The 27,828-nt window shown below is 30.0% G+C and overlaps 10 protein-coding genes across 22 annotated transcripts; 7 read left to right on the forward strand and 3 right to left on the reverse strand.

Moving 5' to 3' along the window:
• The first annotated feature begins 78 nt into the window (after window positions 1–78).
• LOC100740142 (inhibitor of growth protein 5) lies at window positions 79–1,536 on the forward strand. Its single transcript, XM_003489276.4, has 4 exons — window positions 79–303; window positions 517–969; window positions 1,040–1,218; window positions 1,290–1,536. The coding sequence occupies exons 1-4, from the start codon at window positions 255–257 to the stop codon at window positions 1,389–1,391; spliced, it is 783 nt and encodes a 260-aa protein (XP_003489324.1). The 5' UTR covers window positions 79–254; the 3' UTR covers window positions 1,392–1,536.
• Window positions 1,132–3,803, reverse strand: LOC100740262 (beta-1,3-galactosyltransferase 6). Of its 2 annotated transcripts, XM_012385421.3 has the most exons (3): window positions 2,673–3,803; window positions 2,310–2,594; window positions 1,132–1,338 (listed from the first exon to the last, which is right to left on the reverse strand). In XM_012385421.3, coding segments are annotated over exons 1-3 (1,014 nt in total). In that variant the 5' UTR covers window positions 3,401–3,803; the 3' UTR covers window positions 1,132–1,337. The 2 variants fall into 2 exon arrangements, with proteins under 2 accessions (XP_012240844.1, XP_003489325.1); XM_003489277.4 differs by lacking the exon at window positions 1,132–1,338 and having other exon boundaries at window positions 1,944–2,594; window positions 2,673–3,802.
• Window positions 3,804–3,967: 164 nt separating this feature from the next.
• Window positions 3,968–7,597, forward strand: LOC100740621 (translation initiation factor eIF-2B subunit gamma). Of its 3 annotated transcripts, XM_033320550.1 has the most exons (6): window positions 4,113–4,227; window positions 5,636–5,736; window positions 5,897–6,582; window positions 6,663–6,975; window positions 7,077–7,306; window positions 7,379–7,597. In XM_033320550.1, the coding sequence occupies exons 2-6, from the start codon at window positions 5,716–5,718 to the stop codon at window positions 7,533–7,535; spliced, it is 1,407 nt and encodes a 468-aa protein (XP_033176441.1). In that variant the 5' UTR covers window positions 4,113–4,227; window positions 5,636–5,715; the 3' UTR covers window positions 7,536–7,597. The 3 variants fall into 3 exon arrangements, with proteins under 3 accessions (XP_033176440.1, XP_033176441.1, XP_003489328.1); XM_033320549.1 differs by lacking the exon at window positions 5,636–5,736 and having other exon boundaries at window positions 3,968–4,227; XM_003489280.4 differs by lacking the exon at window positions 4,113–4,227 and having other exon boundaries at window positions 5,636–5,792.
• Window positions 7,598–7,735: 138 nt separating this feature from the next.
• LOC100740742 (60S ribosomal protein L37) lies at window positions 7,736–8,869 on the forward strand. 2 transcript variants are annotated; one of them, XM_003489281.4, is made up of 4 exons: window positions 7,736–7,882; window positions 8,345–8,480; window positions 8,575–8,659; window positions 8,743–8,866. In XM_003489281.4, exons 1-4 carry the CDS (start codon window positions 7,880–7,882, stop codon window positions 8,792–8,794), a joined length of 276 nt encoding a protein of 91 aa, XP_003489329.1. In that variant the 5' UTR covers window positions 7,736–7,879; the 3' UTR covers window positions 8,795–8,866. The 2 variants fall into 2 exon arrangements, with proteins under 2 accessions (XP_003489329.1, XP_024223254.1); XM_024367486.2 differs by lacking the exon at window positions 7,736–7,882 and adding an exon at window positions 7,928–8,185 and having other exon boundaries at window positions 8,743–8,869.
• Window positions 8,870–9,402: 533 nt separating this feature from the next.
• On the forward strand, window positions 9,403–10,995 carry LOC100748336 (mpv17-like protein 2). Its single transcript, XM_012385449.3, has 4 exons — window positions 9,403–9,999; window positions 10,120–10,562; window positions 10,707–10,832; window positions 10,957–10,995. Exons 1-4 carry the CDS (start codon window positions 9,975–9,977, stop codon window positions 10,972–10,974), a joined length of 612 nt encoding a protein of 203 aa, XP_012240872.1. The 5' UTR covers window positions 9,403–9,974; the 3' UTR covers window positions 10,975–10,995.
• Window positions 10,996–11,815: 820 nt separating this feature from the next.
• Window positions 11,816–13,913, reverse strand: LOC100740865. 2 transcript variants are annotated; one of them, XM_012385450.3, is made up of 2 exons: window positions 13,600–13,913; window positions 11,816–12,401 (listed from the first exon to the last, which is right to left on the reverse strand). In XM_012385450.3, exons 1-2 carry the CDS (start codon window positions 13,752–13,754, stop codon window positions 12,341–12,343), a joined length of 216 nt encoding a protein of 71 aa, XP_012240873.1. In that variant the 5' UTR covers window positions 13,755–13,913; the 3' UTR covers window positions 11,816–12,340. The 2 variants fall into 2 exon arrangements, with proteins under 2 accessions (XP_012240873.1, XP_003489330.1); XM_003489282.3 differs by having other exon boundaries at window positions 13,583–13,897.
• Window positions 13,914–14,141: 228 nt separating this feature from the next.
• Window positions 14,142–16,105, reverse strand: LOC100740984 (transmembrane emp24 domain-containing protein bai). Of its 2 annotated transcripts, XM_024367485.2 has the most exons (6): window positions 15,815–16,105; window positions 15,490–15,634; window positions 15,340–15,410; window positions 14,985–14,987; window positions 14,560–14,686; window positions 14,142–14,465 (listed from the first exon to the last, which is right to left on the reverse strand). In XM_024367485.2, exons 1-6 carry the CDS (start codon window positions 15,983–15,985, stop codon window positions 14,344–14,346), a joined length of 639 nt encoding a protein of 212 aa, XP_024223253.1. In that variant the 5' UTR covers window positions 15,986–16,105; the 3' UTR covers window positions 14,142–14,343. The 2 variants fall into 2 exon arrangements, with proteins under 2 accessions (XP_024223253.1, XP_003489331.1); XM_003489283.3 differs by lacking the exon at window positions 14,985–14,987.
• Window positions 16,106–16,234: 129 nt separating this feature from the next.
• On the forward strand, window positions 16,235–17,613 carry LOC100741102 (spindle and kinetochore-associated protein 1). Of its 3 annotated transcripts, XM_012385400.3 has the most exons (5): window positions 16,235–16,427; window positions 16,499–16,607; window positions 16,678–16,799; window positions 16,876–17,332; window positions 17,381–17,556. In XM_012385400.3, the coding sequence occupies exons 2-5, from the start codon at window positions 16,520–16,522 to the stop codon at window positions 17,554–17,556; spliced, it is 843 nt and encodes a 280-aa protein (XP_012240823.1). In that variant the 5' UTR covers window positions 16,235–16,427; window positions 16,499–16,519. The 3 variants fall into 3 exon arrangements, with proteins under 3 accessions (XP_012240823.1, XP_003489332.1, XP_012240824.1); XM_003489284.4 differs by having other exon boundaries at window positions 16,258–16,607; window positions 17,399–17,613; XM_012385401.3 differs by lacking the exon at window positions 16,235–16,427 and having other exon boundaries at window positions 16,520–16,607; window positions 17,381–17,613.
• An 80-nt stretch (window positions 17,614–17,693) lies between these two features.
• On the forward strand, window positions 17,694–21,684 carry LOC100748576 (zinc finger protein 678-like). Of its 2 annotated transcripts, XM_033320548.1 has the most exons (7): window positions 17,694–17,990; window positions 18,439–18,737; window positions 18,938–19,569; window positions 19,633–19,926; window positions 19,987–20,547; window positions 20,608–21,043; window positions 21,249–21,684. In XM_033320548.1, exons 2-6 carry the CDS (start codon window positions 18,468–18,470, stop codon window positions 21,041–21,043), a joined length of 2,193 nt encoding a protein of 730 aa, XP_033176439.1. In that variant the 5' UTR covers window positions 17,694–17,990; window positions 18,439–18,467; the 3' UTR covers window positions 21,249–21,684. The 2 variants fall into 2 exon arrangements, with proteins under 2 accessions (XP_033176439.1, XP_003489395.2); XM_003489347.4 differs by lacking the exon at window positions 21,249–21,684 and having other exon boundaries at window positions 20,608–21,159.
• LOC100741340 (aftiphilin) lies at window positions 21,394–27,405 on the forward strand. 4 transcript variants are annotated; one of them, XM_024367478.2, is made up of 8 exons: window positions 21,394–21,576; window positions 22,016–22,132; window positions 22,297–23,540; window positions 23,606–23,818; window positions 23,874–24,029; window positions 24,269–24,329; window positions 24,544–24,672; window positions 24,811–27,405. In XM_024367478.2, the coding sequence occupies exons 2-8, from the start codon at window positions 22,030–22,032 to the stop codon at window positions 25,398–25,400; spliced, it is 2,496 nt and encodes an 831-aa protein (XP_024223246.1). In that variant the 5' UTR covers window positions 21,394–21,576; window positions 22,016–22,029; the 3' UTR covers window positions 25,401–27,405. The 4 variants fall into 4 exon arrangements, with proteins under 4 accessions (XP_024223246.1, XP_024223247.1, XP_024223248.1 ...); XM_024367479.2 differs by having other exon boundaries at window positions 22,016–22,123; XM_012385398.3 differs by having other exon boundaries at window positions 21,395–21,576; window positions 23,883–24,029.
• Window positions 27,406–27,828: the final 423 nt, after the last annotated feature.

Genomic DNA, 27,828 nt, shown 5'->3' on the forward strand with positions numbered 1-27,828 from the left:
TACATTTGCCCCCTGAATGTATTATTGTGGGATTATTAGACAGCAAATTGTACTTTCCCGCCAGAAGAACAATGATGGTAGTAATATAGTTGGTAGTCATGACAGTAATACATGTTGCTTTGCACCGTCTACATTCATCGATCGTTCCTTTTCAGGAAGTTTCATAGATTTTTTTAATGATGCCCGAAATTTGCTGCAAATAATAAATTATTTTAATATTTCTATAAATTACATCCTCTTCATTTTTTAATTGTATGAAAATAAACATGACAACTGCATTATACCTGGAGCATTATTTAGACAGTAAGTGTTCAATCTTTTTTAACCTAAAACAAAAACAAAACTATATTTTTATAGAGTTATGTCACATAAAAATTAATTCAAATTTTATTAATGTCACTCACATATATATTATGATACGACAAATTCAATTCTATTGAATAAATGCATTACTAATAATAGAGAAAATAATTTCTTGCTGCAATTCTTATTATTTATCAAATTTTGTTTCATCAGGTTTGGAGCATTTACCTATTGAACTACAAAGAAACTTCACTTTGATGAGAGATCTCGATGCCAGAGCACAAGGATTAATGAAAGACATAGATAAATTAGCAGATGATTATTTGAAAAATATGAAAAAAGAATCTCCGGAAAAGAAGAAAGAACAGTTGACCCACATTCAAAATTTGTTCAATAAAGCAAAAGAATATGGCGATGACAAAGTTCAGTTGGCAATACAAACATATGAATTAGTAGACAAACATATTAGGAGACTAGATTCAGATTTGGCTAGATTTGAAGCTGAGATACAAGATAAAGCATTAAATAGTAGTAGGGCACAAGAAGAGAATAACGCTAGTAAAAAGGGTAGGAAAAAATTGAAGGAGAAAGAGAAACGAAAGAAAGGAGCTGCAGGCACAAATAGTGAAGATGAGTCAAAATCAGCTAGGAAAAAACAAAAGAAAGGTAAAATTAGTTGATATTGTATTTCATCTATATTCATGAAAAGATTATAATTCATTGAACATAATTTCAGGAGGATCTGTTGCCTCTGCTTCGTCAGCTGGGGCTGTTGGAAGTGGTGCTCAAGTAGACTCTACTGCACTTGGCCATCCAGCAGATGTTTTAGACATGCCAGTAGATCCTAATGAACCAACTTATTGTCTGTGTCATCAAGTTTCTTATGGAGAAATGATTGGTTGTGATAATCCAGACGTAAGTGTATATTATCTCAAATATCTCTTTAAATATTTGTAATCTTTTAACAATATTCTCTTTTGGTATAGTGTCCTATAGAATGGTTCCACTTTGCATGCGTTGGATTAACTACAAAACCTAAAGGAAAATGGTATTGTCCAAAATGTACACAAGATAGGAAGAAGAAGTAAGTTCTAGAAAATGCATAAATATGTTCATCTATTTTAAAATGAAATAAAAGATTTATGCATCATTTCTAAAATTAGGATATAACATCATTTCATAGTTTAACATGAAACGAAGTTTTATTGTATAAAAGTAAACAAATATTGTAAAAGAATATAAAGAGAATACTAAAACCTCCATTGCATCTAATATTGCCAAAAAAGAATGTTTTTATTTAATTTTATGTTTATGATAAATTAATAGCTTATCACAGAGAGAACATTTGAAAATCGGCCGACTTTATTGTTGTCTTTCTATTTTTCATTTTAGATATATAAAGTAGTAATTTATTTTGAATTGGTCGTTTTCAAATATCTGTGATTTACTCAATTGAAATACCATCTTACTACATAAGTATTGTATTAAAGTAAAAAATTATATATATATATTGCTGTTTTTATATTTTATAAATGTAAATGATACTGTATAAAAAGAGAAAAAGAGAATAAGTTTCTTTTTGTTGAAATAAAATATACTATATTAAATTGAATTTGATATATATAAGTGACAAAAATATATTTAATTTACAAGAATGGTTTTTTTAATTTCTATTTTTATTCAAGCGTATGTACAAAAAATAACCATAAATATGCTTAACTTATTTATTACAAAAGAAGAGTATTAATATGAAATGCATGTTTTTATATGATAATATTCGAATTTTTACTCATTTATCGTTATTCATTCCTTGATTAACTAACTATGAAAACTATGAAGCATCTCGTTATTTAGATTGAATTATTATAATCGTTTTTAATAAATAAATAAAAGATTCATGAGCGTAATTACTAACAAATGTAGTGGTTGAGTACAAATTTGCATAATAATTGAAAATGGAGAAATGACTAGAATATCAGATGTATGAAAAGAAGAGATTTGATTGCTATGGAATGCCTGGTTGTAAATTGCAACATTGACTAGGTGGAACTGTCCAATTATATTGGTAGCTCATGTGATTTCTTATTTCTTTCATACATAATGCTCCAGATGCTTGATAATATTCATGCATATTTTTCATGTTTTCAATGGTCTGTTTATGCGTAACTATATACTGATTAGAACATCCACGCGATCTGTATTCAGTGTTAAAACGTATGTCGTGTTTTCTTTCAATATTTGCCAAAGGTGCTATCCAAACACCAACAGACACATCTTCTGCTTTGTACAATCTAAAAATATACCCAATAGTAAGAAATATTAAATATAATACTTAATAACAATTCAATTTTATATTATCAAAATCATACTTAAAAATGTCTGCATTTATAGCAATAAATTTTACTAAATTATAAGATAAAATATATCCTCCTCCAAGTGCATAAGGAAGATAATAATCACATAATATCCAATCTGTCTCTTTCCATGGTCCAATTCTTTTGACATGTGCCTTTCCATTAAAAAATCCCCAATATAGTTCCTTTTTTGTTCCTTTGCTGTCCCACTTATCTAGCTCTTTTAAAATCTTATGTACCAGGGCAAATGTATCATCATCGCATTTCATCACAAAGTCAAATTCATAGTATTCATAGATTTCCTTGAATGCGTGTAAAACTTTCTTTGTTAGAGTCGCATAAGAATCTGAAAGTCTTGGTAATAATAGTAAATCATCAAATTTCTGCTGTTCAGAATGCAGAGTTTTTCTTTGCCCTGAGAATATATCTAAAGTTCCTATTACAAAGAAATGCTTGACCGTAGCTTGCTTCTGAGCCAGCCATGTTTTCCTGATTGTTGCCCTTCGTTCTAAGTTATCAGGATTAGACAGTATGAGTACCATAAGTCTGAATTTCGTCTTGTTCCTTACTTCTTGCTCGTTAAGAGAACACTTTGTGGAAGGCAAATAACGTATACATAAGAAGACAATCAACAGTATGATCAGCAACGTCGGGATATTGAATTTCACGTGCAATTTTTTTCTGATCATCATGAATAAATTCTTCGACGAAAGTTTTAGTGGTAGAAGCGTCACAGAATTCATTTGTAAATACGTTTATATTCACATTCCTAACCTCTCGAATACTACCTCCGTATATGTAAGTATGTGATTTGATAATTCGACATTTTTTCAAATGCTCAGTCTTTAAATCAGTACCATCTATTACGTAAGCATTTCTTGTAAGAAATTCTTATTTCCTTTTATATTGACATTTAAATTTTCTAAAAAAAGTTCACGAACTCAACCGATGCAGAAAAATCTAACTTTATTGACATGGAGAATTAAAGAAACCTAACTTCATTGACAAGAAGGATCATAGAATTATTTCCACTACTACTGCTGTCAAAAATTTCAAATATAAAAAACAGATTTCTAATATTGCTAATTCTAATAGAATTAAGTAAATCATACATGAAATATAAAATCACATTTCTTTATTATTTTCAAAAAATTAATTTAAATATAAAACATTTATAAAGAGTATATTACTATTTATGGTATAAGTTTACTCAAGTATTTCTTATTACTGAACTAAATATCCACTTAATAAATAACCTCCAGTATCACTGGTTAAAATATCAGGATGTGTTCTATCTGGTAATACTTGATACGATCGCAGGAAATTGGAGAAAAGTTTTAAATTAATAACATTTTGCTTTTGTTTCAATGTCATGTAAGTCTCCAGTAATGGTTCTCGATGCACATGATAAATTACAAATGGTCTAGATGGTCCTAGAAAAGGTAGAAGAGCTATAACAATGTTCAAAGGATGTTCTCTTGCTATGATGGCCAATCCCCGAGCTTTAGAACCATTAACAAGATCCACTGCTTCTTGTGTTTTTGGTAACCACTTTGGTTTCTTTACAGGAGTAAGTTTTGCAGATTTACATTTATCACTTTCATTTCGTTTGCGTTTTAAACTACCATTTGTGCTATGTTTAACATCTTTATTTAATTCATTAACAATATCTGAATTTGCCTCTTTCATATCTGTGCTATGCTTAGTCTTATCATTTGATTCATTGTTATCTAAATTTTTCTCTTTTTCATCTATACTATGTTTGATCTCATCATTTGATTCATTGTCATCTAAATTTTTCTCTTTCATACCTATGCTATGCTTGATCTCATCATTTAATTCATTATTATCTAAAGTTTCCTCTTTCATACCTATTTCTTCTTCTACTTGTGGAAGTTGTTTATTTACATGATTCTCATCATTTTTATTTTTTACTTTTTTTACCTTATTTATATCATCATTATAAGCTTTTTTAGAAATTTTATCCAACACTGCACTTGCACCCTGGTAATACAGTCTCAAGAAGCTGTAGATATTAACATTAAGTAACCTGTCTGATTGTTCTTTAGGAAAATTCATAGCATTAATAAGTGCAACCTGAGGCTCATTTCCAGGGTGCAAATTAATCAAATGTCCCTTTGTATTCGAACCAATTCTATTTAACATTGCAGCTGCTGGCAAACCGTGTGATCCACTGTCATACAATATGTATAAACCATCTGATTGAACGTCACTGTATGACAATAACTGTGCCAAAGAGTCCATTCTTAAATTTCCAATTTTGTTATGATCTAGCTTAAAATATATATCGTGCAATAAATTTATACTGGGTTTCCATATTGTTATATATCGGAGATACTTCTGTTCCTTTTTTTTCAGGTACTTTTCCTGAGAGTATTCAGTCCTCTCTAAGAAAGATTTATTGTTCTCAATTAAACTGCCCACTATTTCTTTACCGCTTTTGCCAGATTCTTGAAGCTGAAGTATTTGTTCCTTGGAAAGCTTCTGTGATGTACCGTCATCAATAATAGAACGATTGTCACTACCACTTGGTAGTTCACTTAATAAATCATTCAATGACTCTGTTTCTACTACTTCTTTTAAAGAATATGTTCGCTTCTCTCCTCTTACTTGTACCATCTCAAAGGTAGTCCAAAATGGTTTTCCAATAATCTCATGCATCTGTACTGCATCTTTCCCCAACATTAAAGTACCATTCATAGTTACTTTATAAATCTTTTTAAAGTTTAACTTTTTTATTATCACATACTTTCCTACGGTAATTATATCGTCTTCATTTCCACACATATTTATTAATCTAACTGATCTCTCTCGAGATACACGTTTTTTCTAGATTTGATAACTCTGCTATAGGTTAGGAATGCTATAATTAATACTTCAATATAAATTTATGTAAATTTTATATAATATATTTCATGACATTCTATTTTTGTCAAATTTTATAATTTCTATTTTAGAATACTGGAAATACTTGAGATACAACTTGATCTAACCTAAATGCAGCGGCGTTAAATAACCAACATATCATTGATGACACATGCATCATCTGTCACTAGAGGTTATTAAAGTCACACTGAGAAAAAAATATTAATAATTTCATTCTTTTTCTTTATTGTATGTTTTATCATGTATTATTATAAAATAAGTAATCTTTAGTTTTAGTATACAACGAATTTGTTTCCCTTTATAGTAATTTAATATATATTATTAATTATTAGGTAAACAGAATGTTACCTTATAAAGAGTTCCAAGCAGTTGTACTTGCTGCTGGAGGAGGTTCCCGTATGACTGAGCTTACTCGAAGTCAATATAAATGTTTGTTGCCAATTGGAAATGTACCAATGCTCTGGTATCCTCTTCAATTATTAGAACGTGTTGGTTTTAAGGAAGCTATCATTATTATATCTGAATATATGGAACGCAATGTTTCCTTAGCCCTAAGTGACTTGAATCTCAAAATTAAAACAGATATCGTTGCTGTGAAAAATGCAGAAGATTTGGGAACTGCAGATTCTATCAGACTTATTCACGAAAAAATTCACACAGATTTTTTGGTCATATCTTGTGACTTGATTACAGATGTGGACATATGTGAAATTTTGAATCTTTATCGAAAACATAATGCTAGTATCACAGCATTAATGTTGCCTGTTCCTAAAATACCAGATGACTTTGTAACACCTGGTCCAAAAAACAAACAGAAGCCTGAAACTGATTTGATTGGTATTTGCAATGAGACTGGCCGATTAATTTTCTTGGCCTCAGCCTCAGACTTTGAGGACACAATAAAAATTTCACAAACATTCCTTCAGAAACATCCAAGTTTTACTATGCATTCAAAATTAATGGATTCTCATTTGTATGTCATTAACAAATGGGTTTTAAATTTCCTAGTACAGAATAAGTAAGTAGAATTTCACAAAAAAAGCTTTTAACAATCTAATTTATAAATTTTCTTATTGAATTAACTTTTGCTTTTTATAGAAATTTTACTACACTGAAAGGTGAACTTCTTCCATATATTGTTAGGAAACAATTTTCAAAACCTTCCAAACAATGTACAGATGATAAAAATGCTTCTGTAGTACAAATGAATTTGAAGGATGATATCTATTATTTCGCGGTTGAGAAACCACTCGACGAATTAATCAGAAAAATGTCAGCATACAATGATCATGGCACTGATTTAGAAGATGCTTACCATGGAGATATAATACGATGTTATGCTCATATTAGTAATGGGAAATTTGGTTTGAGGACAAATACCATACAAATGTATCACCTTGCTAATACAAAGGTGAAAATGAACGACATTTATTTTAATTAATAGTTTTAAACATTAAATTAATAGCATCAATAGAGATATAAGAATATATTGTAGAATATAATATATTTTAGATATCAGAATGGTGGAATAACGATAATGATGGACAGTCTCCTGTACCAATTATTGCTTCTACAGCAACAATACGTAGCACACAAATGCAAGATTGTTATGTGGACAATAATGTTCTTATTGAAGAAAAAACATCTCTTAAACACACTCATATTGGGCCAAATGTAACCATTGAATCAAAGACTAGAATATCACAGAGCGTTTTAATGGAATCTGCAAATGTCAAACAACGGTTTATATTTAAAATAATTAAACTTTATGTTCATAGAAGGAATAGTTATAATTTATAAATCATTTGTTGCAGATGCGTAATACAGAATTGCATATTAGGTAGTGGTTGTGTTATTGAAGAGGGTAGTGAATTGAAGGACTGTATAGTTGGTTACAAACACATTGTACCATCTGGAAGTCAATATTCTCGCGATGTTCTGACTGATGCAAATGACCTGATAGTAATTTAATTATTCGCAAATATATTAAATACATTAGTCATTTAAATAATAAATATATTTGTCTTTATAAAGTTAGTATATTATCATTAATTCGAATTAACCTTATTTCTTAAAAAGAAAGTAAGATAATACAAATATGTATGCTTTTTTAATACAATATATATCGTAGATCCAAATTGTATCAAGTTAATCATACACAATAAATATATAGAAATAAAAAAATTGTTTGTGTTGCGTAAAATTAATATTCAAATGAGAACCACTGTGTGTTTGAATAAAGGACCGTGTGGAAAAGGACCGTGTGGAATCGAAACACATATAACTTTCTTTCTTATACTGTTCCTTCGTGCAAAATGGTAAGCGTGTATTCGCATCTCTCAAATCTGAATATTCTAAAGCGATCATAAAAGTTATTTTCTTGCAAAATATTTCAAGCCTTTTTAAATTATATTTAAAAATATTAAAAATTTATAGTTTTGATGTAAATGTGTCGTATCAGTATATTATTAATGTGAATAAATGATGATTGAGGTTATGTGACAAATGTTTGTGACTCGTCACCAGATTTCAAACTAATCTCTCGACTGAAATCTTGGTTATAGCACCTATTGCAAATACTTTATTGCTTTAAATAAATTTATTGTAGAGGTATAATTATGGTACGACAATTTCTGAAATATATTAATATTTTTACGCACCAATTGAGGTTATGTTTATTAAAAGTTTATGAAACCTAACCCAAATGGCAAAATACTTTTAGTATTTAGTATTTAGTATTTTAATGATTTTGTAATTAACAATTTTATTAATTTTTACAGACGAAAGGTACATCGAGCTTTGGTAAGCGGCGAAATAAGACACATACATTGTGCAGACGTTGTGGTCGTAGTTCGTACCATATCCAAAAATCACAATGTGCACAGTGTGGATATCCTCAGAGAAAAATGCGATCATGTAATATTTTACTTTATATTCACAATAAATTCTAGTAGTTATATTTCAGAATATTATTCATAAGTTGCCCAAAAAATTTTGAACTTTGTTATAGATAATTGGTCCGTAAAAGCTAAAAGGAGAAAGACTACGGGAACCGGCCGCATGCGTTATTTAAAAATTGTCCGTCGTAAATTCAAGTAAGTATAAACGTAAAATGAATAGCAAATAAAAGTGGTTGATTTCGAATAATGAAAAAACAACTCTTCTCTATTTTTTCTAGGAATGGATTTAGGGAAGGTTTGCCAAAACCTAAATCAGTTCAGACTAAATAATCTTAACTTTTATCATTGTATTATATATCTATAAAATTTTGACTTATAATAAATGTCTTAAAAAGTCTAAAAGCCTATGGTATATTATGTACGTCAATATCAATTCCATTTTAATTAAATAGTTAATTAATCAATTAGTTTTTAAGTAAAAGTAGTTGAGATTTAAACCTTTAAGCAACTATAGTAAATAACAGATCATCATAATAGTCGTATTTTCACTGGCTGAACTTCATTTTAGATTAGATTTATCTTCAGTTTTCGTGACTTTTGTTATAGTATATAATAGTTTATATGAGTGACATGAATATGAGTAGAATTCAAAAATACTAATTTTAAAGTGTCTAGGTCATTATTTAACAAGTTATGTGTATATAAAATTCATACATAGTACACAAATAAATTACTTAGACTTTTTTTTCATCCACTACTGTAAGTTGTAAATAAACCGTGCATATTCATGGAAAATTATATTTTTATGAATATAATTTAAGAAATGGATATATTTTTGCATATTGTATGCACTGTTTACATTTTTTAATTTCCTATAAATGCATAAAAATCTACAGTGTAGTGAAAAGATATGTATGCCCAGATTGTATAATATGCATAAACTTCTATATGCACAACTTTTAAAAAAATGATTATCGCGCCTTAAAACTAATATTTTTGGACTTTTGGTAAAAAATTATCATATGTTATCAAAGAGAAATCACAAGTTTGGCGTGGCCCAAAATTAAGTTAGTTTTTTTTGCCAAACAAGGATTATGGAAAGATTAATGTTTAAACAAGTAGAAAATGCTGAACGGTGGGGTTGTAGATCTACCGCGCAGACGCGGCGCAACTTTCGATTGCATACCATCTTATAATAACCGCGGTTTCGCAAATTTATATTCAGTAATGCGCAGATTTATATTACAAAGCGGTAACTTATATCTGTTTTGAAAATCTATGTAAAAGGTATTCGCTTTTTAGTTAGTCGGAACCGGTATGTTATTGGGTCACGTTCGACAACATTTTCGTCTTCACAAGCATCGAAAAATTAAAATCTCTATGATTATCTAATAGTAAAAAAAGAATTTTAAATAAAATACAGAAGAAAGAAATCTAATATACAAATATTTAAAAAATCAGGCTAATAATAAAAAGTAATTATCTAATAGACTTTAAGTTCAGTACGCAAATGACCGTGTGGAAAAAATTGTTTGGTAAGTACGAATATTTTATATATTTAAATTTTCAAATTTTTGTACAATCTTGACAAATATTAATGAATTTTCAAGTAACTTCAAATTATAGTAATTTATAATCATTAATACAAATTTTAGGCAAGTATCTTTTAGTGACCAATACTGTGAGTTGTGGTTTGATGATGGCGGCAGGGGACGTTCTCCAACAACGCAATGAATATTTGAGAAAGCATAAATGTTTACCTACTAGAACATACGTTATGGCAGCGTCCCCACATGCAGAACAAAAATTTTATAACTCAAAAGATTCCGACAAATATATGCACGATTATGTGAGGACTAAAAACATGGCTATTGTGGGTCTACTTCAAGGTCCTTTTCATCACTGGTTCTACATGATTTTGGATAGGGTAGTTCCCGGGAAAACTGTACTCTCCGTTATCAAAAAGACCTGTCTAGATCAAAGTATAGCCAGTCCAACTTGTCTAGGAATATTTTTTATTGGTCTTGGTCTTTTAGAACACCGCACTATGGAGGAGATTCGCGAGGAAATGAAACTGAAATTGTACGATACGTGGAAGGTACATATATTATATATATGTATATATATACATATACATACACACACTTCGCTTTCCCAAACTATTATTACATTTCCTTCATGGCACATTCAAGTTATATATGTATTATAACTGTAATTTCCTTTTTATTCTATTTATGTTCAGGTTGACTGTTGCTTTTGGCCTCCAACACAGTGCATTAATTTCTTATTCGTACCTCTACACTATAGGGTGCTCTATATCAATTTTATGACAATGATCTATGACATTTTTCTATCATACATTAAATATGTAAGTTTCGAACACATGTTTAATTTTCGTACAAACCTCTTGATTAACTTTCTAACAAAATGTATTAAATTCATCTTTACTATTGTATAATTTATTAATGTATTTATTATTTCTTCTATTGCAGGACGCGCAGTATGAGTGATAAACATCTCAGAGCTAGTCTGTTGTACAGATTATAAATAATTATAATTTTTTTGCATGATTATCCATAACTTGCAATATATATATTATTTTATAATATATATATGTATTTTTTTAAATATATGTTACCACCGAATAATACAAAAAGTATCATATAGAATGTATAATACTCGACACGAAAGGAATGTTATTGAAAATAAAGAAACATTTGTTTTTTTATAAAAAGAAAAGTATCGTTTATAATTTCAAAATCCTATTATAGCTTATTAGTTGAAATTAGATGATAATTTTAAGCACGTGCTAATATTTATCAACAGTTGGCAACGAATGGAAACTAAACAAATTAACTACAGTTAAACATACCTAAAACATTCCAACGCTTATTTAACTTAATGCACTTATTTAATCATCGAGACTCACACTGGCGTCGAAAGTTTCGAAATTTTCGATCTCTTAAGTCCGAATGATGTTTATCACTATTTATCGATGTGCAACCGTCTGATGCATCTTGGAGAAATTCTTATTCCATTTCCTTATCGTCCGTTACAACAGTCCATCGGATGCAACATATTTATTAGAGTGACAGCTTTTGTTTGTCATTTGGCGACAATGGGATTACAAAACATCTTCTAAGCCGTCGGTCGCCAGCGAGCAAACAGCGATCATTCGCGTGTAAATATAAATAATAAACCGAGCTAACAACAAACAAGACAGCCAGATAGATATCGATGCATTTACAAAAATTCTATGACAATAAAAATAAGTATTAAAGGGTAAAGAATTTTCTCTGGAGACAATTTTTGTATCTAAATCTTAACTGAAACAATAATAAACCGTTTCACTTTGCTGTACAGATTTCATATTCGTTTATTTCTTCTATGATTTGCATTAGTTTTAGCCAAATTTCTAGTTAATTACACGAATAGAATAATATTTAAAAATTATATAAAATATTTTCAGTAATAAAACTATTGATCCAGCGCGATAAAATTTTCGAGGATTTGCATAATAATATTTCGATTCTAGTTTAATTAGAATCGAAATATGATTGATGATGATAACGATTCAATCAACTGCGAAAATTATATCTTTTGTAATAAAAATTGCGTTAATATCGTTTGTTTATTAGCTTCTTTATTAGCTTCTAAACAGATTTACTAGTCTACGTTAACAAAAATTAGTGATCATGTTTATTTTTACATAAAAAAACAAATACGAAAATAGATGCGATGTTTTTTCAAATAGCTATATCTGTATCTATATTTCACAGTTATAGTAAAAATATAAAAACAGATAACAAAATGATATCAAAATATTTGTATAAGTAATGAAAGTTGAATAAATATTCGTTTACAAGTTAACCATGGTTAGATTGTTTGCGAAATGGAGGGAGGTCCAAAACTCGTGCAGTGCCAAGCAGCATTAAAGCTGGAAAAATTTCGCAAAATTTTTATTGTCAGACATAAATTACAATTTATATTGGCTCGTAAAAGTATTTGAATACTCACAGAAAACTTTTATAAATATATTATATAATATATTCTGAAATTTCATTAGCACTGTAACGAGTCATGAGTCACGATTATTGTGATTACATGTACGTATTGGTAAAATTTGGAACAAATCTAAAAATGTATATTTTAGGAAGTAGATATATGTGCGAGTATGTGTGTACGTAGCGGTGCGGACGGCGCAAGGTCAAAAATGAAAACTATTGTGAAACCGTTATCGTCGCGAAAAAGCCCAGGAAGAAAGAGTAACATCAGAGCCGGCTCATCACAACGACAGCTAATCCCCGGCGAGGAAGTTTGAACGCGTAATCGTTATGCTGATCAATTGGTATATACGTACGCCGGAATAAACAGGCGAGCCGCAGAATAGACATTTTTAAATCGAGAAAAAGCCATTATATTGTTAGTAGTATATCTTGTATATATTATTTTAAAAAGTTGAGTCCACAGCAAAGTTATTTTCACTTTCTGCTCTCTCAACCTATATACCCTAACGTTTCTTGATCTTAGAATATAGAGACGACAAGATATTTATTGCACTGATTTATTGCCAGCATATACTCCCAAAGATCATCAAAATGACCTATCTTATTATTATATCTGCATGGTTTCTTTAGTGAGATCATCATTAGCATTAATCATATGTTTAAGACTATTATTCTTGTACATTCAGCTATAAATTAGTTAAATTTTTATAATATATGTTCTGTAAATTCTTCATACATTTTCAGATTGGTTCCAACTTTTACTCATATAATCGCAATATTTTACTCATATAATCTTAGATTTAAAATTTTCCGTGCTAGGTGTACCAATACTTTCATGAGCCAATACTTACATTCGATTTTCGTCGAAAATATCCTAACCTCAAAAGTTTGTTTACCGGCCAAATTTATTTCATTCGAAATTGCATGAAGTTTGTAGAAATAATAAAAAATACTATTTCAGACTAATCTAATTGTTAAAAAATATCCAATAACGACTTAATTCTTAACTAAAATATACAGTTTATTTACATAGATATATCGAAACATGTGATACGTGAAAATACTTTAAAAATTAAATATAGAAAAATGTAGAAACAAATTGATAAGTTACCGCTTCCCATTGTGTACATTGTCGTTTTTCCAGTCCATTTCTGGAATTTTTTTGAGTGATATGCAACATATAAGCCGGAACCAATAAGACCGCAGCCACTGAAAATTCTACAGCCCAAACAATCACGGTTTCTATTGCTAATCATGGACTTTATAGTAGATGTTTCCTGCATTTTTCACTTTATAATAATATAAAATTTCTAAACTATATACGAAGGAACTTTTTTCTAAACAATCAGTTTACGACGATTTTATATAGGTTATGTTTAAATTACCATGTTCACAATAAATCGAAATAAATCGAACTTTGATTTAAATTTTTGAAATAATATACTGGAATATTATATTATAGCTTATATTTAAGTAATAAAGATTAAGAATATATATTAAACTTTTATTATAGGTTAATAAATAAAATACAGTTTAAAATTTGTCTTTTACCAAAATCGATAATAAATTAAATATAACCTATAAAATATATTATCTTTTTTATAATCCCTCTTTCATAAACTTGTATTACAATACAGTAAGAATTTTAAAGGCACATATAATTTACTAAATTATTTTTACAATTATTTGATTATTACTTTATTTATTTTTTATTCAAATTTGAGTATACAAAACTTAAGTGAGTCAATTTTCCCACAATTTTATAACGATAGTAGTTTTTAATCGTTTACTGAAGAACAAAAAATAAATAAAATTTTGGAAAGTGTAAAAATTGTAAGAATTTTGACAAATTCCATTATTTCAATGTGCTAATTATTCTATGAGCTTCTTCGCTTTGAAGAAACGTCTTAAGTAAAGGACTTGCCAGATTGAAAGAACCAAAAGCCAGCACATGGAAAATATACTGAAATAAAGTACGCGTGTGTTCGTTGCCTCTGAAAATTTTAAGAAAGGTAATTAAATGCTTTTTTAATTCCGCCAAAGGGTTTAACAAAAAAGATATTTAGTTATTTTTATATCTTGTAATACCATTTGTGTCTCTCATTTCTTCTTCATTTTTCCGCATTCGAGCAAAATCTTGGACAATAGCTTCGGATAAATCTTCCAGACGTTTTAATTCAACTTCAGAAGGTTTAAGCTTTGCTGCTTCACCAATCTTAAATAAAAGTAGTTAATTAGTTAATTGTTATTTCATACTGTCAAATTCCAGATTTAGAATTAATTAAACTCAAAATTCAAACACAATTTAATATAAAATATAAGTCTATGTCTAGGAAACTCAAATCTGTGCTCATACTCCATTAAAAATAAAATTGGGTTTTATTAAAATATTATGAAGTAACTTTTTTTCTAAACAAAATTTTTCAGATATTGTGCTAACTAATTCATGCTAAAACCCATGCCATTAAAAGCCATATGGGTGATCACTAATAAAATCAATATTGCTACATTACCAACTGTGTGCCCATACAAGCCACATATAAAACAAAGAAAAGATAGGAAATATTGTAAGTTTATCCTTGAAACTTTTGCTAAAGGTGATAGATATTGACAATCCATAGAATATATTACGAAATATTATATTTTTTATACAATATTTCATATTATGTAAAAGAAAAGGAGAGAAAATATAATTTCCTTTTGTAAATTGAAAATTAGGGTAAAATTAAGGATTGTCAATTCCTATGAAATATTCAATACATACTTTATCAAGAATGAAACAGAATTGTTACATAAGAATAATTTAAAAATCAAATTGATGAAAACAATTTGATATATCTATATATTAAAATCATTCAAAGAACTTACTCCTTCATAATTCTTTGCTTCAATTCCACGTTTTGTTATTAAATGAATCTCTTGCTTAATCTGTTTGATATCTAAAACACATTTTTAAGTTTAGGTAATGAAATATAAAGAAACATTATGTATTTTAGAATTATGTATCTGTATACATACTGCCCGAAAAAGATGGTTGTATGGCATGTGCCATAAAGCAAATTTCAAATGTATCATATGTCTCTGTGACAAATGAGAATTTCAACATCTTCCCATGGGGAATATCATCTTTTTTCGATAGAATATCTCCTTTTGAATCTCTTATCTATAAAATTACGAAAAGTTATTAAATTGTTCAATTCTTGTTGTAGTTTGATATCTAAAAATTGAAAAACAACTCAATTCTCCATATGTGAGTTAAGAGAAGTTAACCTAATATAACCTCAACATAATTTCTGTATACAATATACACTTAAAAAAATATGATAGAAAATTGGTGATTTACAATGTATTCGGTTTTAACAGCTGGTGTCACAGAGACTTCATATTCCCCAGCAACCAAAACATTTGCTTGAACTTCCTCCTTTAAGCACTTGAAAGCATTCGGCTCAAGGTAAAATCTGATACCGTGTGCATACGCGAGTAACGTTACGAAAATATATATTACACCTCGCATTTTTCAAGGAATTTCATTAAACTGTATTGAATAATCTCGAAGAAAAATATCTCTTAAGAATACTTGAAATTAACAGTAACCCATCAACATACTGATGAGTTGGCAGCCATTAGGTATTTTGGATTAATCACGTGATATGATAGAAAACAAGAACATGGCGTACATTCATAAAAATTCAAAATTTAATTAATTAGTATATAAGAATCATACAATAATCAATCCTACTAAGAATCATTAACTCTTTATATAGCATTAGTATCTTAATTTAAAGTTTCAAATACAGTTTTAAAGCGACCTACAACTGACAAAGAAGAACGGCTAATTGTGGGTTACCTTAAGTTTTTAAACCGACGCCGACAAGCGCGCCATTTGTAAACTACGCCGAATTGAATTTGAAGTTTATAAACGGTGATAGAAAAGTGACCGTTATTTGTGATAACAGGTAATACCTAACAAATTATATCTATTCTCCCAAGTTATTCCATAAACAATTGTTTTTTAACAATTTACTAGTTACAAAGCACATATATTAAAATGTCAACCTCTTACACACTGGAAGAAATTTTGGAAAGACAATGTGAAAAATTGCAAGATCTTGAAATTGCAACGATATTTGTTAAAAGTAAGGTTAAATTTGTATTCTTTAATTTAATATCTTATATTACAATATTTATATTTAATTTTATGTCCAGGCAAAGATGCAATAAAAGAAGAACTTCTTAAAATGCGTACAGCAATCTTGCAGAAATGTAATGATATAGAAATCATGAGGCAAAAATTGGATGAAATAAAGAAGCAGAATAATCAATGTAGAGTATGTTTTATAATTTTTTATATTTTTACACATTTTGCGTTTAAATAAGTTTTAATTAGAAATCTAAAAATTCCAGGAATTAATGTTACATATCAAAGCTGTGAATAAAAAAATCAATCACATGGAAAAAAATATTCCATCTGAGTTGATTCATGATTATTATGAAACTCAAAATCCCTTATCATTAAGAAGCATGCCGGGAGAGGAATTCACACCAGTACATACAGTAATAAGTGACAATAGAGAAAAACAAGAGACTCCAATGATAGACTGTAAAAAAGTATTATTTAACGAACCTGAAGTTTGTCTTATGATATCTTTGATAGACACGGATGAGTTCAATAAAATCCCAAAGTACATTATTGGGAGACAATCTTTAGAAACAGTCAATAATTTTATAAATACCATCAATCAAATATTAAAAGCAAAATATATGTTTTTATCATTGGGGAAAGCTCATGCTAGAAAACAAGGCGATTTGAATCTTTATTTACACTATAAAAAACAGGAAATGGACATCTGTAATGATAATAGTAAGTTTTCTATTTTATATAACTGAAGTACATATTTTATTATTACAGGTAAAAATTGTGTTTCAGAATATGTATACTTTTTCACTGGTGAAGATTATGAAAGACAAACGAAATCCAAATTAGACAAACTCAAATTAAATCTAATGATAGTTCTACGACATTGCAAAAGATTAAGGGAGCACAGGATAAAAAATGATGTCCGATATGTAATATTACCAAAATAATAATTAAGTTATAATTATAAATCAGGATATTGTGTAATAAATGAATGTTTTATTGTACAGAAAGAGTAAAAATGTAATTTAGCAATTATGCATCTATTAGTTATATTAATTGATACTATTGTAAAATATATTTTCTACTATCCCATTTCTTATACTTATTTTGTCTTTAAAATTTAATATCAAGGTTTTACTCAAATTAATTTGATTAAAAATTTATAATTGAGATATCAAATAATGACAAATAAGTTTCTAACGTTCTTAAACTGCGAAAATTTTTTAAGATTCGCATTTGTTTCGGTCGTCGTGGGAGCGTGTTTACCAGAAACACTCAACTCATAAAGATTAGACTCCCTGTCGAATTGTTTCGACGAAACGAAGACACAAGTTTAGTTTGCCATGAAAGAATTCTTCCCTTTTCATTTCCAAGGAACGAGGTAATCTGCTCTGAAATAATTTCGATCGTACGCTCCACTTGTGGAGATAAGATAGTCTAAAACTATCATTTTTTTTTGTAATATTTAATAGTAACCTTATCGTATAACAATAATTTATTTCAACTAAGAAATTACACATCAATTTAACAATTTAATAGTAAAAAATGCATATTCAAAAAATCTCAACTTAATGATTAATATATTGAAAAAAGATGATATATAATTAATGTTATGAGAATAATTTTTCAAATATTATATGTAAAATTTAAAAGATTGTAAATAATAAAATATTTTTCATTTAATACGAAAGCGCGTGAAAATAATTATCGTTATATAGGATATTTCTCAAGAATTAAACAGTTCGAGCGAAAATTCATGATTATGTAACTTTTTATTTATCGTATATCTTTTTTCTTTGAAATATAATCGATTAATGTTAAAATTTTAGATAAAAAGAATTCGTAGATTTCTTCCAACATGAATAGCGGAAGAATGGAGTCGATTAGCACATTAAGCGAGCATGAAGATGATTTTGATGAATTCGAAGGATCAATTATTTGGTCCCAGGAGGAACCATTTTCTTCGAATGAAATTTTAGAATTAGCTCCAGATCCCGATAAACAAAATCGATTAAAATCTTTATGTCGTTTATGTGCTGGAGAAACTTTACATCCGATTTACATCTATTCCGAATTTGGTGAATCTTTGAAACTTTTGCATAAAATAAACACATGTTTAAGTGTTAAGGTAATCATTTGTTGAATTTTTTACTCCTTAGTACAAATTACACTAATTTTATGTAAATATATAATTAATAAAATGAAAACATTAAGATCACTTATAGATAAATGAAACAGAATTTAAATTTTTTTTGTTGCTATGCATACGAATTTTTCTATAATAATTAAATTTTTAAATATGATCATTAAATATGAACTTTTTCATAGGTAAAGAAAACTGATCCTCTCCCCAAACAACTTTGTCCAACATGTGTTGAAAAGATTACTTGGTGCAATGAATTTGATGTTCAATGTATCAGAGCTGAGGAAACTCTTCTTGAAATTTTAAAGCAAAACCATTCTTTCAATAATGCTAGAAATGATGTTCAAGAAAATTCTCAGGGGAATATTGATTCTTGTCCATTGTGTGTTGAAGGACGGATGAGAATTTATAAAGAAGATAAAGAGAGTAGAAAAGATGTTGAACTGTACGATAGCGATATTGTTCTTGAGAGTAGTGATGAGGAACAAATTCCTAATGAAATTAATATTGAACAGAATGAGGAACCAGAAAACGAATCTATAACTTTGTTCTGTTTGGGTACCAAGCAGAAATATCTGAAATGCGGAGCTTGTATGAATTTGTATCATACAAAAGAGACTCTTGATGAGCATAAATGCAAACCTAATTTACAATGTACTTCCAAACCTTACAAGTGTGATATATGCTTTGCAACTTTCACGTTTGAAGAACGATTGCAGTTTCATCAACATTTTCATAAAGATGCAAAAGCGTTGTATTGCGAAATTTGCAAAATTACGTTTGGGAAGGAATTAAAATTGTTTTATCATTACAAGAGGTATTACCTAGAAAAATTATTATAGAAAAATTTAAGTAATATATCCATTTATTTTATTTGCAGATATCATTGTAAAGATGGTAGAGTATCCTGCTTACAATGTGGAAAACTATTTGAAAATCAAGAAGGATTAAAAAAACATATATGTGTGGATGGAAAAACAAGACCTCATGTATGCGAAGTTTGTTCCAAGGGGTTCTGTGATGGATACACTTTGAAACGCCATGTGGTAACTCATCTTCCAGAAAAGCCATACAAATGTCCAGAATGTTCAAAAAGTTTCACACAAAAATCAAGACTGAATAAACACATTGCTGGGCACAGCATCATTTTGGAAAACAGTCAAACTATTTGGAGGTAGTATATTTGTTTTTGTTCTTCATCATTCTTCAGTAATCAACAAGTTATGTTTTATAGGTGTATTCGTTGCGGTGAAGTCTTTGGAAGTTGCGATTCCACAGATGAACACTGCAAAAAACATGAGGAGAAAATTAGTCTTATAGAAGAGATGCAAGTATTGAAATTGTACCATTGTGAATTCTGTAGCAGCCACTTTGCAGATATGGATCACTTAAAAACTCACAGAGAATCTCACGTTATTGAGAAGCCATACTCTTGCAATCATTGTAACTCTACATTCAAATCTTTCGCAGAAGCTGTTCTTCACTGGAAAGAGCACCCAAGAATATTCAAAGTGCTAGTAGTATTTTTATGTGAGATTTGTGACAGAGATGTTAAGGAACTATCTTTGCTTTATAAACATAAGCAGAAGAGACACCAACCAGTGCCTAGAAAATCAGAGAAGAGCAAAGAGAAGTTCATTTGTGAACTCTGTGGAAGTATTTTTGTGACTATAGAAGATTTTCAAGAACATGGAAAGTACAGATGCTCCAAATTCCCATGTGATATTTGTGGTAGTCTTTTACCAACTGCAAATTCTCTGAATGCTCATAAAAGAAGACATAGTGGACTAAGACCGTACGTATATTAAGTTATATTAATATTTTATAATTTTTATGATTTTTTATTCTTATATAGATATGTTTGCAATATCTGTGGTAAAAGCTACACTCAATCCAGTCATATGTGGACCCACAAAAGGTTCCACATGGGTGTAAAACCCTATGCCTGTGAATATTGTGATCAGAGATTCACAATAAAGCCAGATTTGGCAGACCACACTAGGAAAAAACATACAAGGGAAAGACCATTCAAATGTGATGTTTGCAACAAAGCTTTCTTAACTGGTTCTGTCTTCTACCAACATAGGCTAATACACAGAGGGGATCGTAGATACAAGTGCCACTATTGTGAAAAAGCATTCACCAGAACAGAAGCTTTAAACAACCACATAAAGATTCACACTGGTGAAAAACCACATGCATGTGATGTTTGTGGAAGATGCTTCAGACAAAAAGGAGACATGAGAAAACACAGGCGAACACAACATATTGCCAAACAAGACACAAAATAGGTTAAGCTAAATATAATTATTAAATACTCTCATATAAACACTTTATGATAATCTTTTGTTGTAATGAATTATTTTCAAACGTTATGTCGTAATTAATAAAATGTAAATAAAATTTTTATGATGGTAATGCTTTATAAATTATATTAAAAAAAAAAATTATGAATTATGCATACCAATTACTTTTAAGAATCTTTGTTCTTTTAAGGTTATGTAAATATTGGATGGATAAGAAAGGAATATCGTAAAAGGAAAGAAAAAGAATGATTGATATTGTAAAGTGATTTAAATTTGTATTCCTTCAAAATTAGGCGCGATAAGAAGCGCGAACAGGTGCGCAGATGCAACACGTATAGAACAGGTGATATGACCGATGTCTCGTGATTCGTACCACTGAACCTTACGACTATAACAAGTGCAATTGTTACTGATAAAGATTGCACACGTATGAGGTTTGATTTCGTTACAATAGAAATGATGACGAACTACAGATAAAAATCATTTCGTAAGGTGCTCCACGTACCTGACACTCCTTTGTAAGTCTATGTTCGATCACTTTTTAGTTTCAATTATAACGTTCACCGATCTTGTTTTCGACCTACATACCATAATAAAACGATATATAACGATCAGTTAAAACTCAATCGATGCTCCTTCTAATTACCTTATTCAATATTTTCTGTCATCTTTAATGACACGTACCTAACCTAATTCAATTTGACATATGCGTATCATCACAATGAAAATGAAAATTTTGTATTTTTCAAAGGGCTTTTATTACTTTTCAAATAAAATTATAAAAAATGTTGACGGTAAATGTTTTTATTTTGATAACATAAGTAGAGCAAGAAATATTGAATTTCACTTGATGAATTATATTAAGAAATAGAGATAAATATTTTATATAAGTAGCAAAAAGTTTATACAATAATAGTTTTATTCTTCAGTCACAAGAAGACAAACATCATTTTTCAGAAGTTCCATGAAGAATGGCATTTCCTCCGCTAGTTAGTTCTACGCCTCCTCCTTTAGACAATCTAGGGGACTCTGAGGAAGATGAGTTTGGAGATTTTACTACTGGAGGCATAGATGGTAATTACAACATTTTTTACAAAAATATATAATACATAATAAAATTATACAATATGATATTATAAAAATATATAATGTAATATAAATATATAATACATATAATGTATAATATAAATATATAATGTTATATATATTTCTATTATATATCAACATTTATATTCTAGAATTATCTGTATCATCAGATTCACCGCATAAGCTTGTAACTCCAGTCCAAACACCTTTAACATCTCAACATACTTCACCGAGAGTAAATGGTATTTCAGAAATTCCAGAAAATTCTCAAATAAATGTTGGTCCAAAACCGAATATTACAGAGGACCTTTTAATACTTGAGAAAATAAATGATACTGTAAATGATATTAAATTCGGGACAGAAGTTGAGAAGTTGGATGAAATCATAGGAAATGATAGCAAAAAGAACTTGGGAAATGTGAACAATAATAATAAAGAAATTATTGTAGAGAGAGAGGTTTCTAATGGAGTTAATTTAACCAGCGAAAGCAATAGCTTTGAAGGAAACGAGGGGGAAGCTAATCATTTAGAAGATATAGAACCTTTAAGTCTAGATTTAGGAGATCCGACCGCCGCTCCTGACACGGTACAGTCATTAAATGATGCTTTTTACGATTATGAACAGTTCGAAGATTCACAAAATTGGATTTCCAGTAGCGATACATCTACAGATATTTCGAAAGTAGATTGCTTTAAAATTCAAGACTCTGGAGTCACGTCCAATAATGTAAACAGTTTAAACAAAGACTTCAATGGAGAAAATAAAGAAGATTCGAATTTGGATTCAGAAGATACCATTGTAAGGTCGAAATTAGAAGATAAGTCTGTAGAAAATCTAAATGTATCTATTAAAGAAGATGACTTTTCATTTGAAGCTGACGGTTTGGAATTTGTAAATGTTAAAAATTCAGTATTTTGTAGTCCTATTGAAAATGAGTTGAGCATTAATAACTCAAGTAAGGAGTTTTTTTTAAAAGATCAAATGGAACATGAAATTGTCACAGATCTTCAGTTTTCTGAGATTGAAGATGACCACTACTCTACAGCACTGCCAGATATTTCCAAGTGTCCGAGCGAAGAATTTAGCGACTTCAAGTATGATTCTATGTTGGAAACTTCAATTGCCACACTTCAGCCAGAGTTTCCTGACTGTTCCACGGAATCGGGAGAGAACAAAGAAAAAATGCTAGTTCAAGATGACGATTTTGGTGATTTTACAAATTTCTCTGAGCATACGCAATTCGAGAAACTGGATGAAACAAATGTACCTGATAAAAAAAACGAGGAAGATGATTTTGGAGATTTCAATGATTTCGAAACAGCATTCGAGCAGCCTTCAGTAGAACAGTCGCAAATTAGTTTAAAAGAGTCAATTTGTCGAATAGAAAATAAAAACGTGAGTTTTTTTTATATTTATCTTCTTTGAATCAACTATTAGAAACTTGCATAAATTTTCTTTAGGCTGCTAACAAAATAGAGGACATAATAACTACTATGTTTTCAATGGACTCTGAGCAATGTGAAATTGAGATACAGCCATTGATAAGTGAGGTGGACGAAGTCTGGCAAAGTATTAAAAATGTTGAGGAAACGAATGCTTTGACGTACCAATGGACAAACAGTTCCAGCAACAATGTATTGCTAAACTCTCTTGGTATTGATTCTCGTAATATCGTGAGTAACATTTGCTTGTATAGAATGGTACAATCGATCGAAGATTAAATTTAAGAACTCGCAGTTATTCGGGCCGAGATGGAACCCGAATGTTCCAAGATTTGCTGCGAATCTTGGCTTTACTCCGTTAGAGCCAATCAAAGCCACAACTGATCCTCAACCAGTTGCTTTGTCGAATATCAGCAAATCCCAAGCTTCAACTAATTCAGAAGTAAGTTTTTAAATATAATACTCTTCGGATAAGCTATTACATTTTTCCCCTGTTAAGATTTCATGGAATCTTGTTATTGGTGACAATTAGAAGTAGTAAACTTCCAATTAGATTTTCATAAAATTATTATTAAATAGTTTCTGAAATTCTTTTGATTATTTAAATATTATTCTACTAATAATTAATAATATTGCACACAGTATATTTGATCATAATTAATATTGACATAATTTTATTAGGAAGTACCTGCTGCTCAATTCGATTGGAATAGTTCTGGGCTTGTTAATCCCTTAGAAGCTAGTAAGTATTCAGACCAATGTATGTTCATGTTACAATTTCATTAGTTTTATTTTGCTACCACAATATCAGATATTCTTTAATAAACAAATAAAGAAGTACCTCACATTTTAGTGTAAAAATATGTAATTGCTTTATTCACTTTGCATTTGCAATTATGTTTTGTATAAAGTGTGCTAATTACTGGGAATATTCTTTGATAAATCGTGTAATCTAGGTGGTGGGTTATCTGCTCTTCTACCTCTGGACTTTTTGTGTCCCTTCGATCCTCTACTAACATCCCACAACTCCACCAATTCTGAATCCTATCGTCGACCAAGTAGCGCAAGGAATCCTATTAATCATCGTAAGTCTTAGGCTTGTATTTGTATAGCCAGAACACACAGACACATTAGATTGTTTTCCTGCATGCTTCTACTCTATCATAATACACATCTATATTCAAAATTACCGCTTTCAAATGAAATCTTTTACAAAACAACAGATATCCCAGAAGTAAATGTAAATCGGGAACGATGCAATTCAGTGTCAAAAGTGGAGACGATAGATTCTCTGGAGAATGATATCACGAAGTCACAGAATACGAAACGTTCACAATCTTCGAAAATGATCGAACCTTTGCCTGTTCCACGTGCACCAGAATGGAAGAGGAAAACTGATCTTGACTCAGGATATAAACAGAAGAGCACAAGTATTCAAAGAGGCATTCCAATGGAGAAACAATGTCTACCAACAGAAAAGCAGTTTCTATCAATTGATAAACAGTACACGAGCGAAAAACAATTCGTGTCGGTTGAGAGATCGTTTCCGTCAAGTGACAAACAGTATTCATCAGCGGAGAAATCGACGACGGGAGACGTTTACCGTGGCAAGCCTATGACCAAGAGATCCGGATCCGAGCACGTAGTAATGGACAGATTCGGTCGGGTAATGCCTATTCAGCCAGAAACAGCGAGGATATTGAACCGTTTACCGGATCTTTCGTTCCTCAGCGCTAGAACTCTGATGCTCGATCGGGAACACAAACAGCTCGCCTGCGAAATGGGTGTTATAAGTCGTAAAATGCCTGGCTGAGTAACGTCGGTCTGAGCGCGAGTTTGAAAGGTCACAACATTCGATAGATCTCACTCTGTCCCGTGGACAAATTGATGAGACGTAGAAACCAAGGAGAAAAGACGTTCCGCTAACCTTTCAAACCCGCGCTTGGGCCGACCTTTGATCCTAACCTATATTTCCCCCCTGAAAAAAGAAGAAAAAAAAGCACTGACTGATAAAGTATTCTGTATTCTTTATTCAGGAAGGTAAAAAAGAGATATGGGATATGCGAGACGATGGATGTTTATTTTCCGTTCATAGAAAGGAGCTATTCCACAATACAGATTTTCTATCATTTTTGCATGATAAAATGGCGGTGTAGAACCTTATTACTTTGTTCACGAAATGGAGTCATAATATTTTATCATTTAAGATGTGATCATTTCCAGATCTCTAGATACTTCCGAGTATTAGTAACGAAAACATCACTCATAGTATGTAATACACAGCTTTTGTACGTTATTTCTTTTAACTCAGGTATGGATATCTCTTGACCTTTCTCCTTGCTTCTTTATTTTTTGCTCTCAGATGTGGACCAATATATGTATACTTTAAAATAGCTTGTAAAATATGATTAGGCAGTATGATTATACATATAGTATGATTAAATTTAAATTTCTGATATTTCTAACCATATCTGTTTTAGATAATAAAAGAACTCTTGCATTGATATATGGTGGAGTTCTTATTAGAGATAATTCATATTTCTGTTTCCAACTTTGCTTTTTAATTATGGTATAGTTTGTTGATATAATATGTGTTGCTAATTAGTTATTTACGTGCTTGTGAGCTTCGTAAGCAGTATGTACTTAATCTTTTATACGTACTGACTCTGTTCCGTGAACAGGTGCAAAAGTAAGTAAGTTAGTGGTGCAGCCAGAAATTGTTAATGGAGGCATACAACGATGTCACAAGTTAGTTTCATGGTTAATCAAGAAAGAAATTATTATTTTGAGAAAAAATATTTTTCAATTTTGTGTTCAATTATGCCTCTGTAAAAATTATACTTTATATACGCATTTTTATTTCGTAAAGCATATTAAAAATATACGTATTCTTTATCCATGTGAAAAGAGGGTAATATGTGAATATAACGAACGAAGAATTAACCGAACTATTAACAATTGTTATTTCAGTGAAGTTTGTACTACCTGACCGCACTACAGTTACAGATAGTTAGTGATATCGAATATTCGATACTCGAGTTAAGACTTACTACCAATACTACGTTCAGAGGGAATTGTCATGAACATACTTGGCGTTCAACAGTGACTTAACAAATAATAACAATAAGATATCGTAGGTGAATATAAAAGTATTCGTGAGAAACTTAATAGGGGGTGCTTATACCTTTGACATTTGATAACTATTATTTTTCGTAGACTGAATGTTCGTACTATAGTATAATGATTTAAAGCCCAACTAGGTATTCTATTATTAGCAAGGAGAGGATTAATCTTGAGTGGAAGATTTGAAAGGAATTGAGGCGATTATGGGCGATTTATATAATAGATATATTATATATTTTATTTATAATCTTATTATCAAAGAAAATGTCCAAGGTGTTAAGCAAATGGTATATTCTAATTGTAAAAATGTTAAAACGTTAAAACGTTATTAATTTTATCTAATTGTGTTTTAATATTATATCATAGGTATTATAATTACTCTGTCATAAGTATTTATTATCTAATTATATTTGTTTTATGTTCTGTGCACACAGTTAATTTGTTAAATTAATATATGAAAAAATATGGTGATATGGTGATATTTACAATCTTTTGTTTTTTAATAATCGCTTCTCTAATCATTCAGTGTTGCTGAAAATCTTCTACGCAAGAACAATGTTCTCTTATATACAGGATAGATCAGAGGGAAAGCCTGTGTCATTGAATTGGTACTAGTCTTAAAACTTACACATAGAATATAGAAATACTTTACTCTTATTTCTACTGTGTCAATAAAAACTCTTATTTTTATTTTATTAGCCGTATTGAATCAATACCAAATATTCTATTAACCATTGTTTGAAAATGATGCTAACATAAATATGTGTACTCACACATGTTACTTTAAAGTGCATATACACACATTCATGGCTCAAGGGGCACCTATATAGTATAGAATATAATAGATTCTTTTCCTTTTTTTTTGTTTTATGAAAAGTTCAGGAAAATTACTAATTTGCCAGTGGAATCATGCCCATCGTTATACACGTCAGGCGTAGTCGTACGCCGACTGGTACGGACAGGTACCAAATGCCACAAGGTCACGACTCGTGTGCCCGCATACATGAAGGAAGAGAGTTAACGCGAGAAGAAGAGAGAAACCTTTTATTGTGCGGCTCACTGTTGCGCCGGCAAGGTGCGCAACCAATGAACAGCAAAATAACAGGTGAAAGAACATA

The sequence above is a fragment of the Bombus impatiens genome, unplaced genomic scaffold (genome assembly GCF_000188095.3).
Source record: "Bombus impatiens unplaced genomic scaffold, BIMP_2.2 scf_0320, whole genome shotgun sequence".
In the NCBI taxonomy this organism is placed as follows: Eukaryota; Metazoa; Arthropoda; class Insecta; order Hymenoptera; family Apidae; genus Bombus; species Bombus impatiens.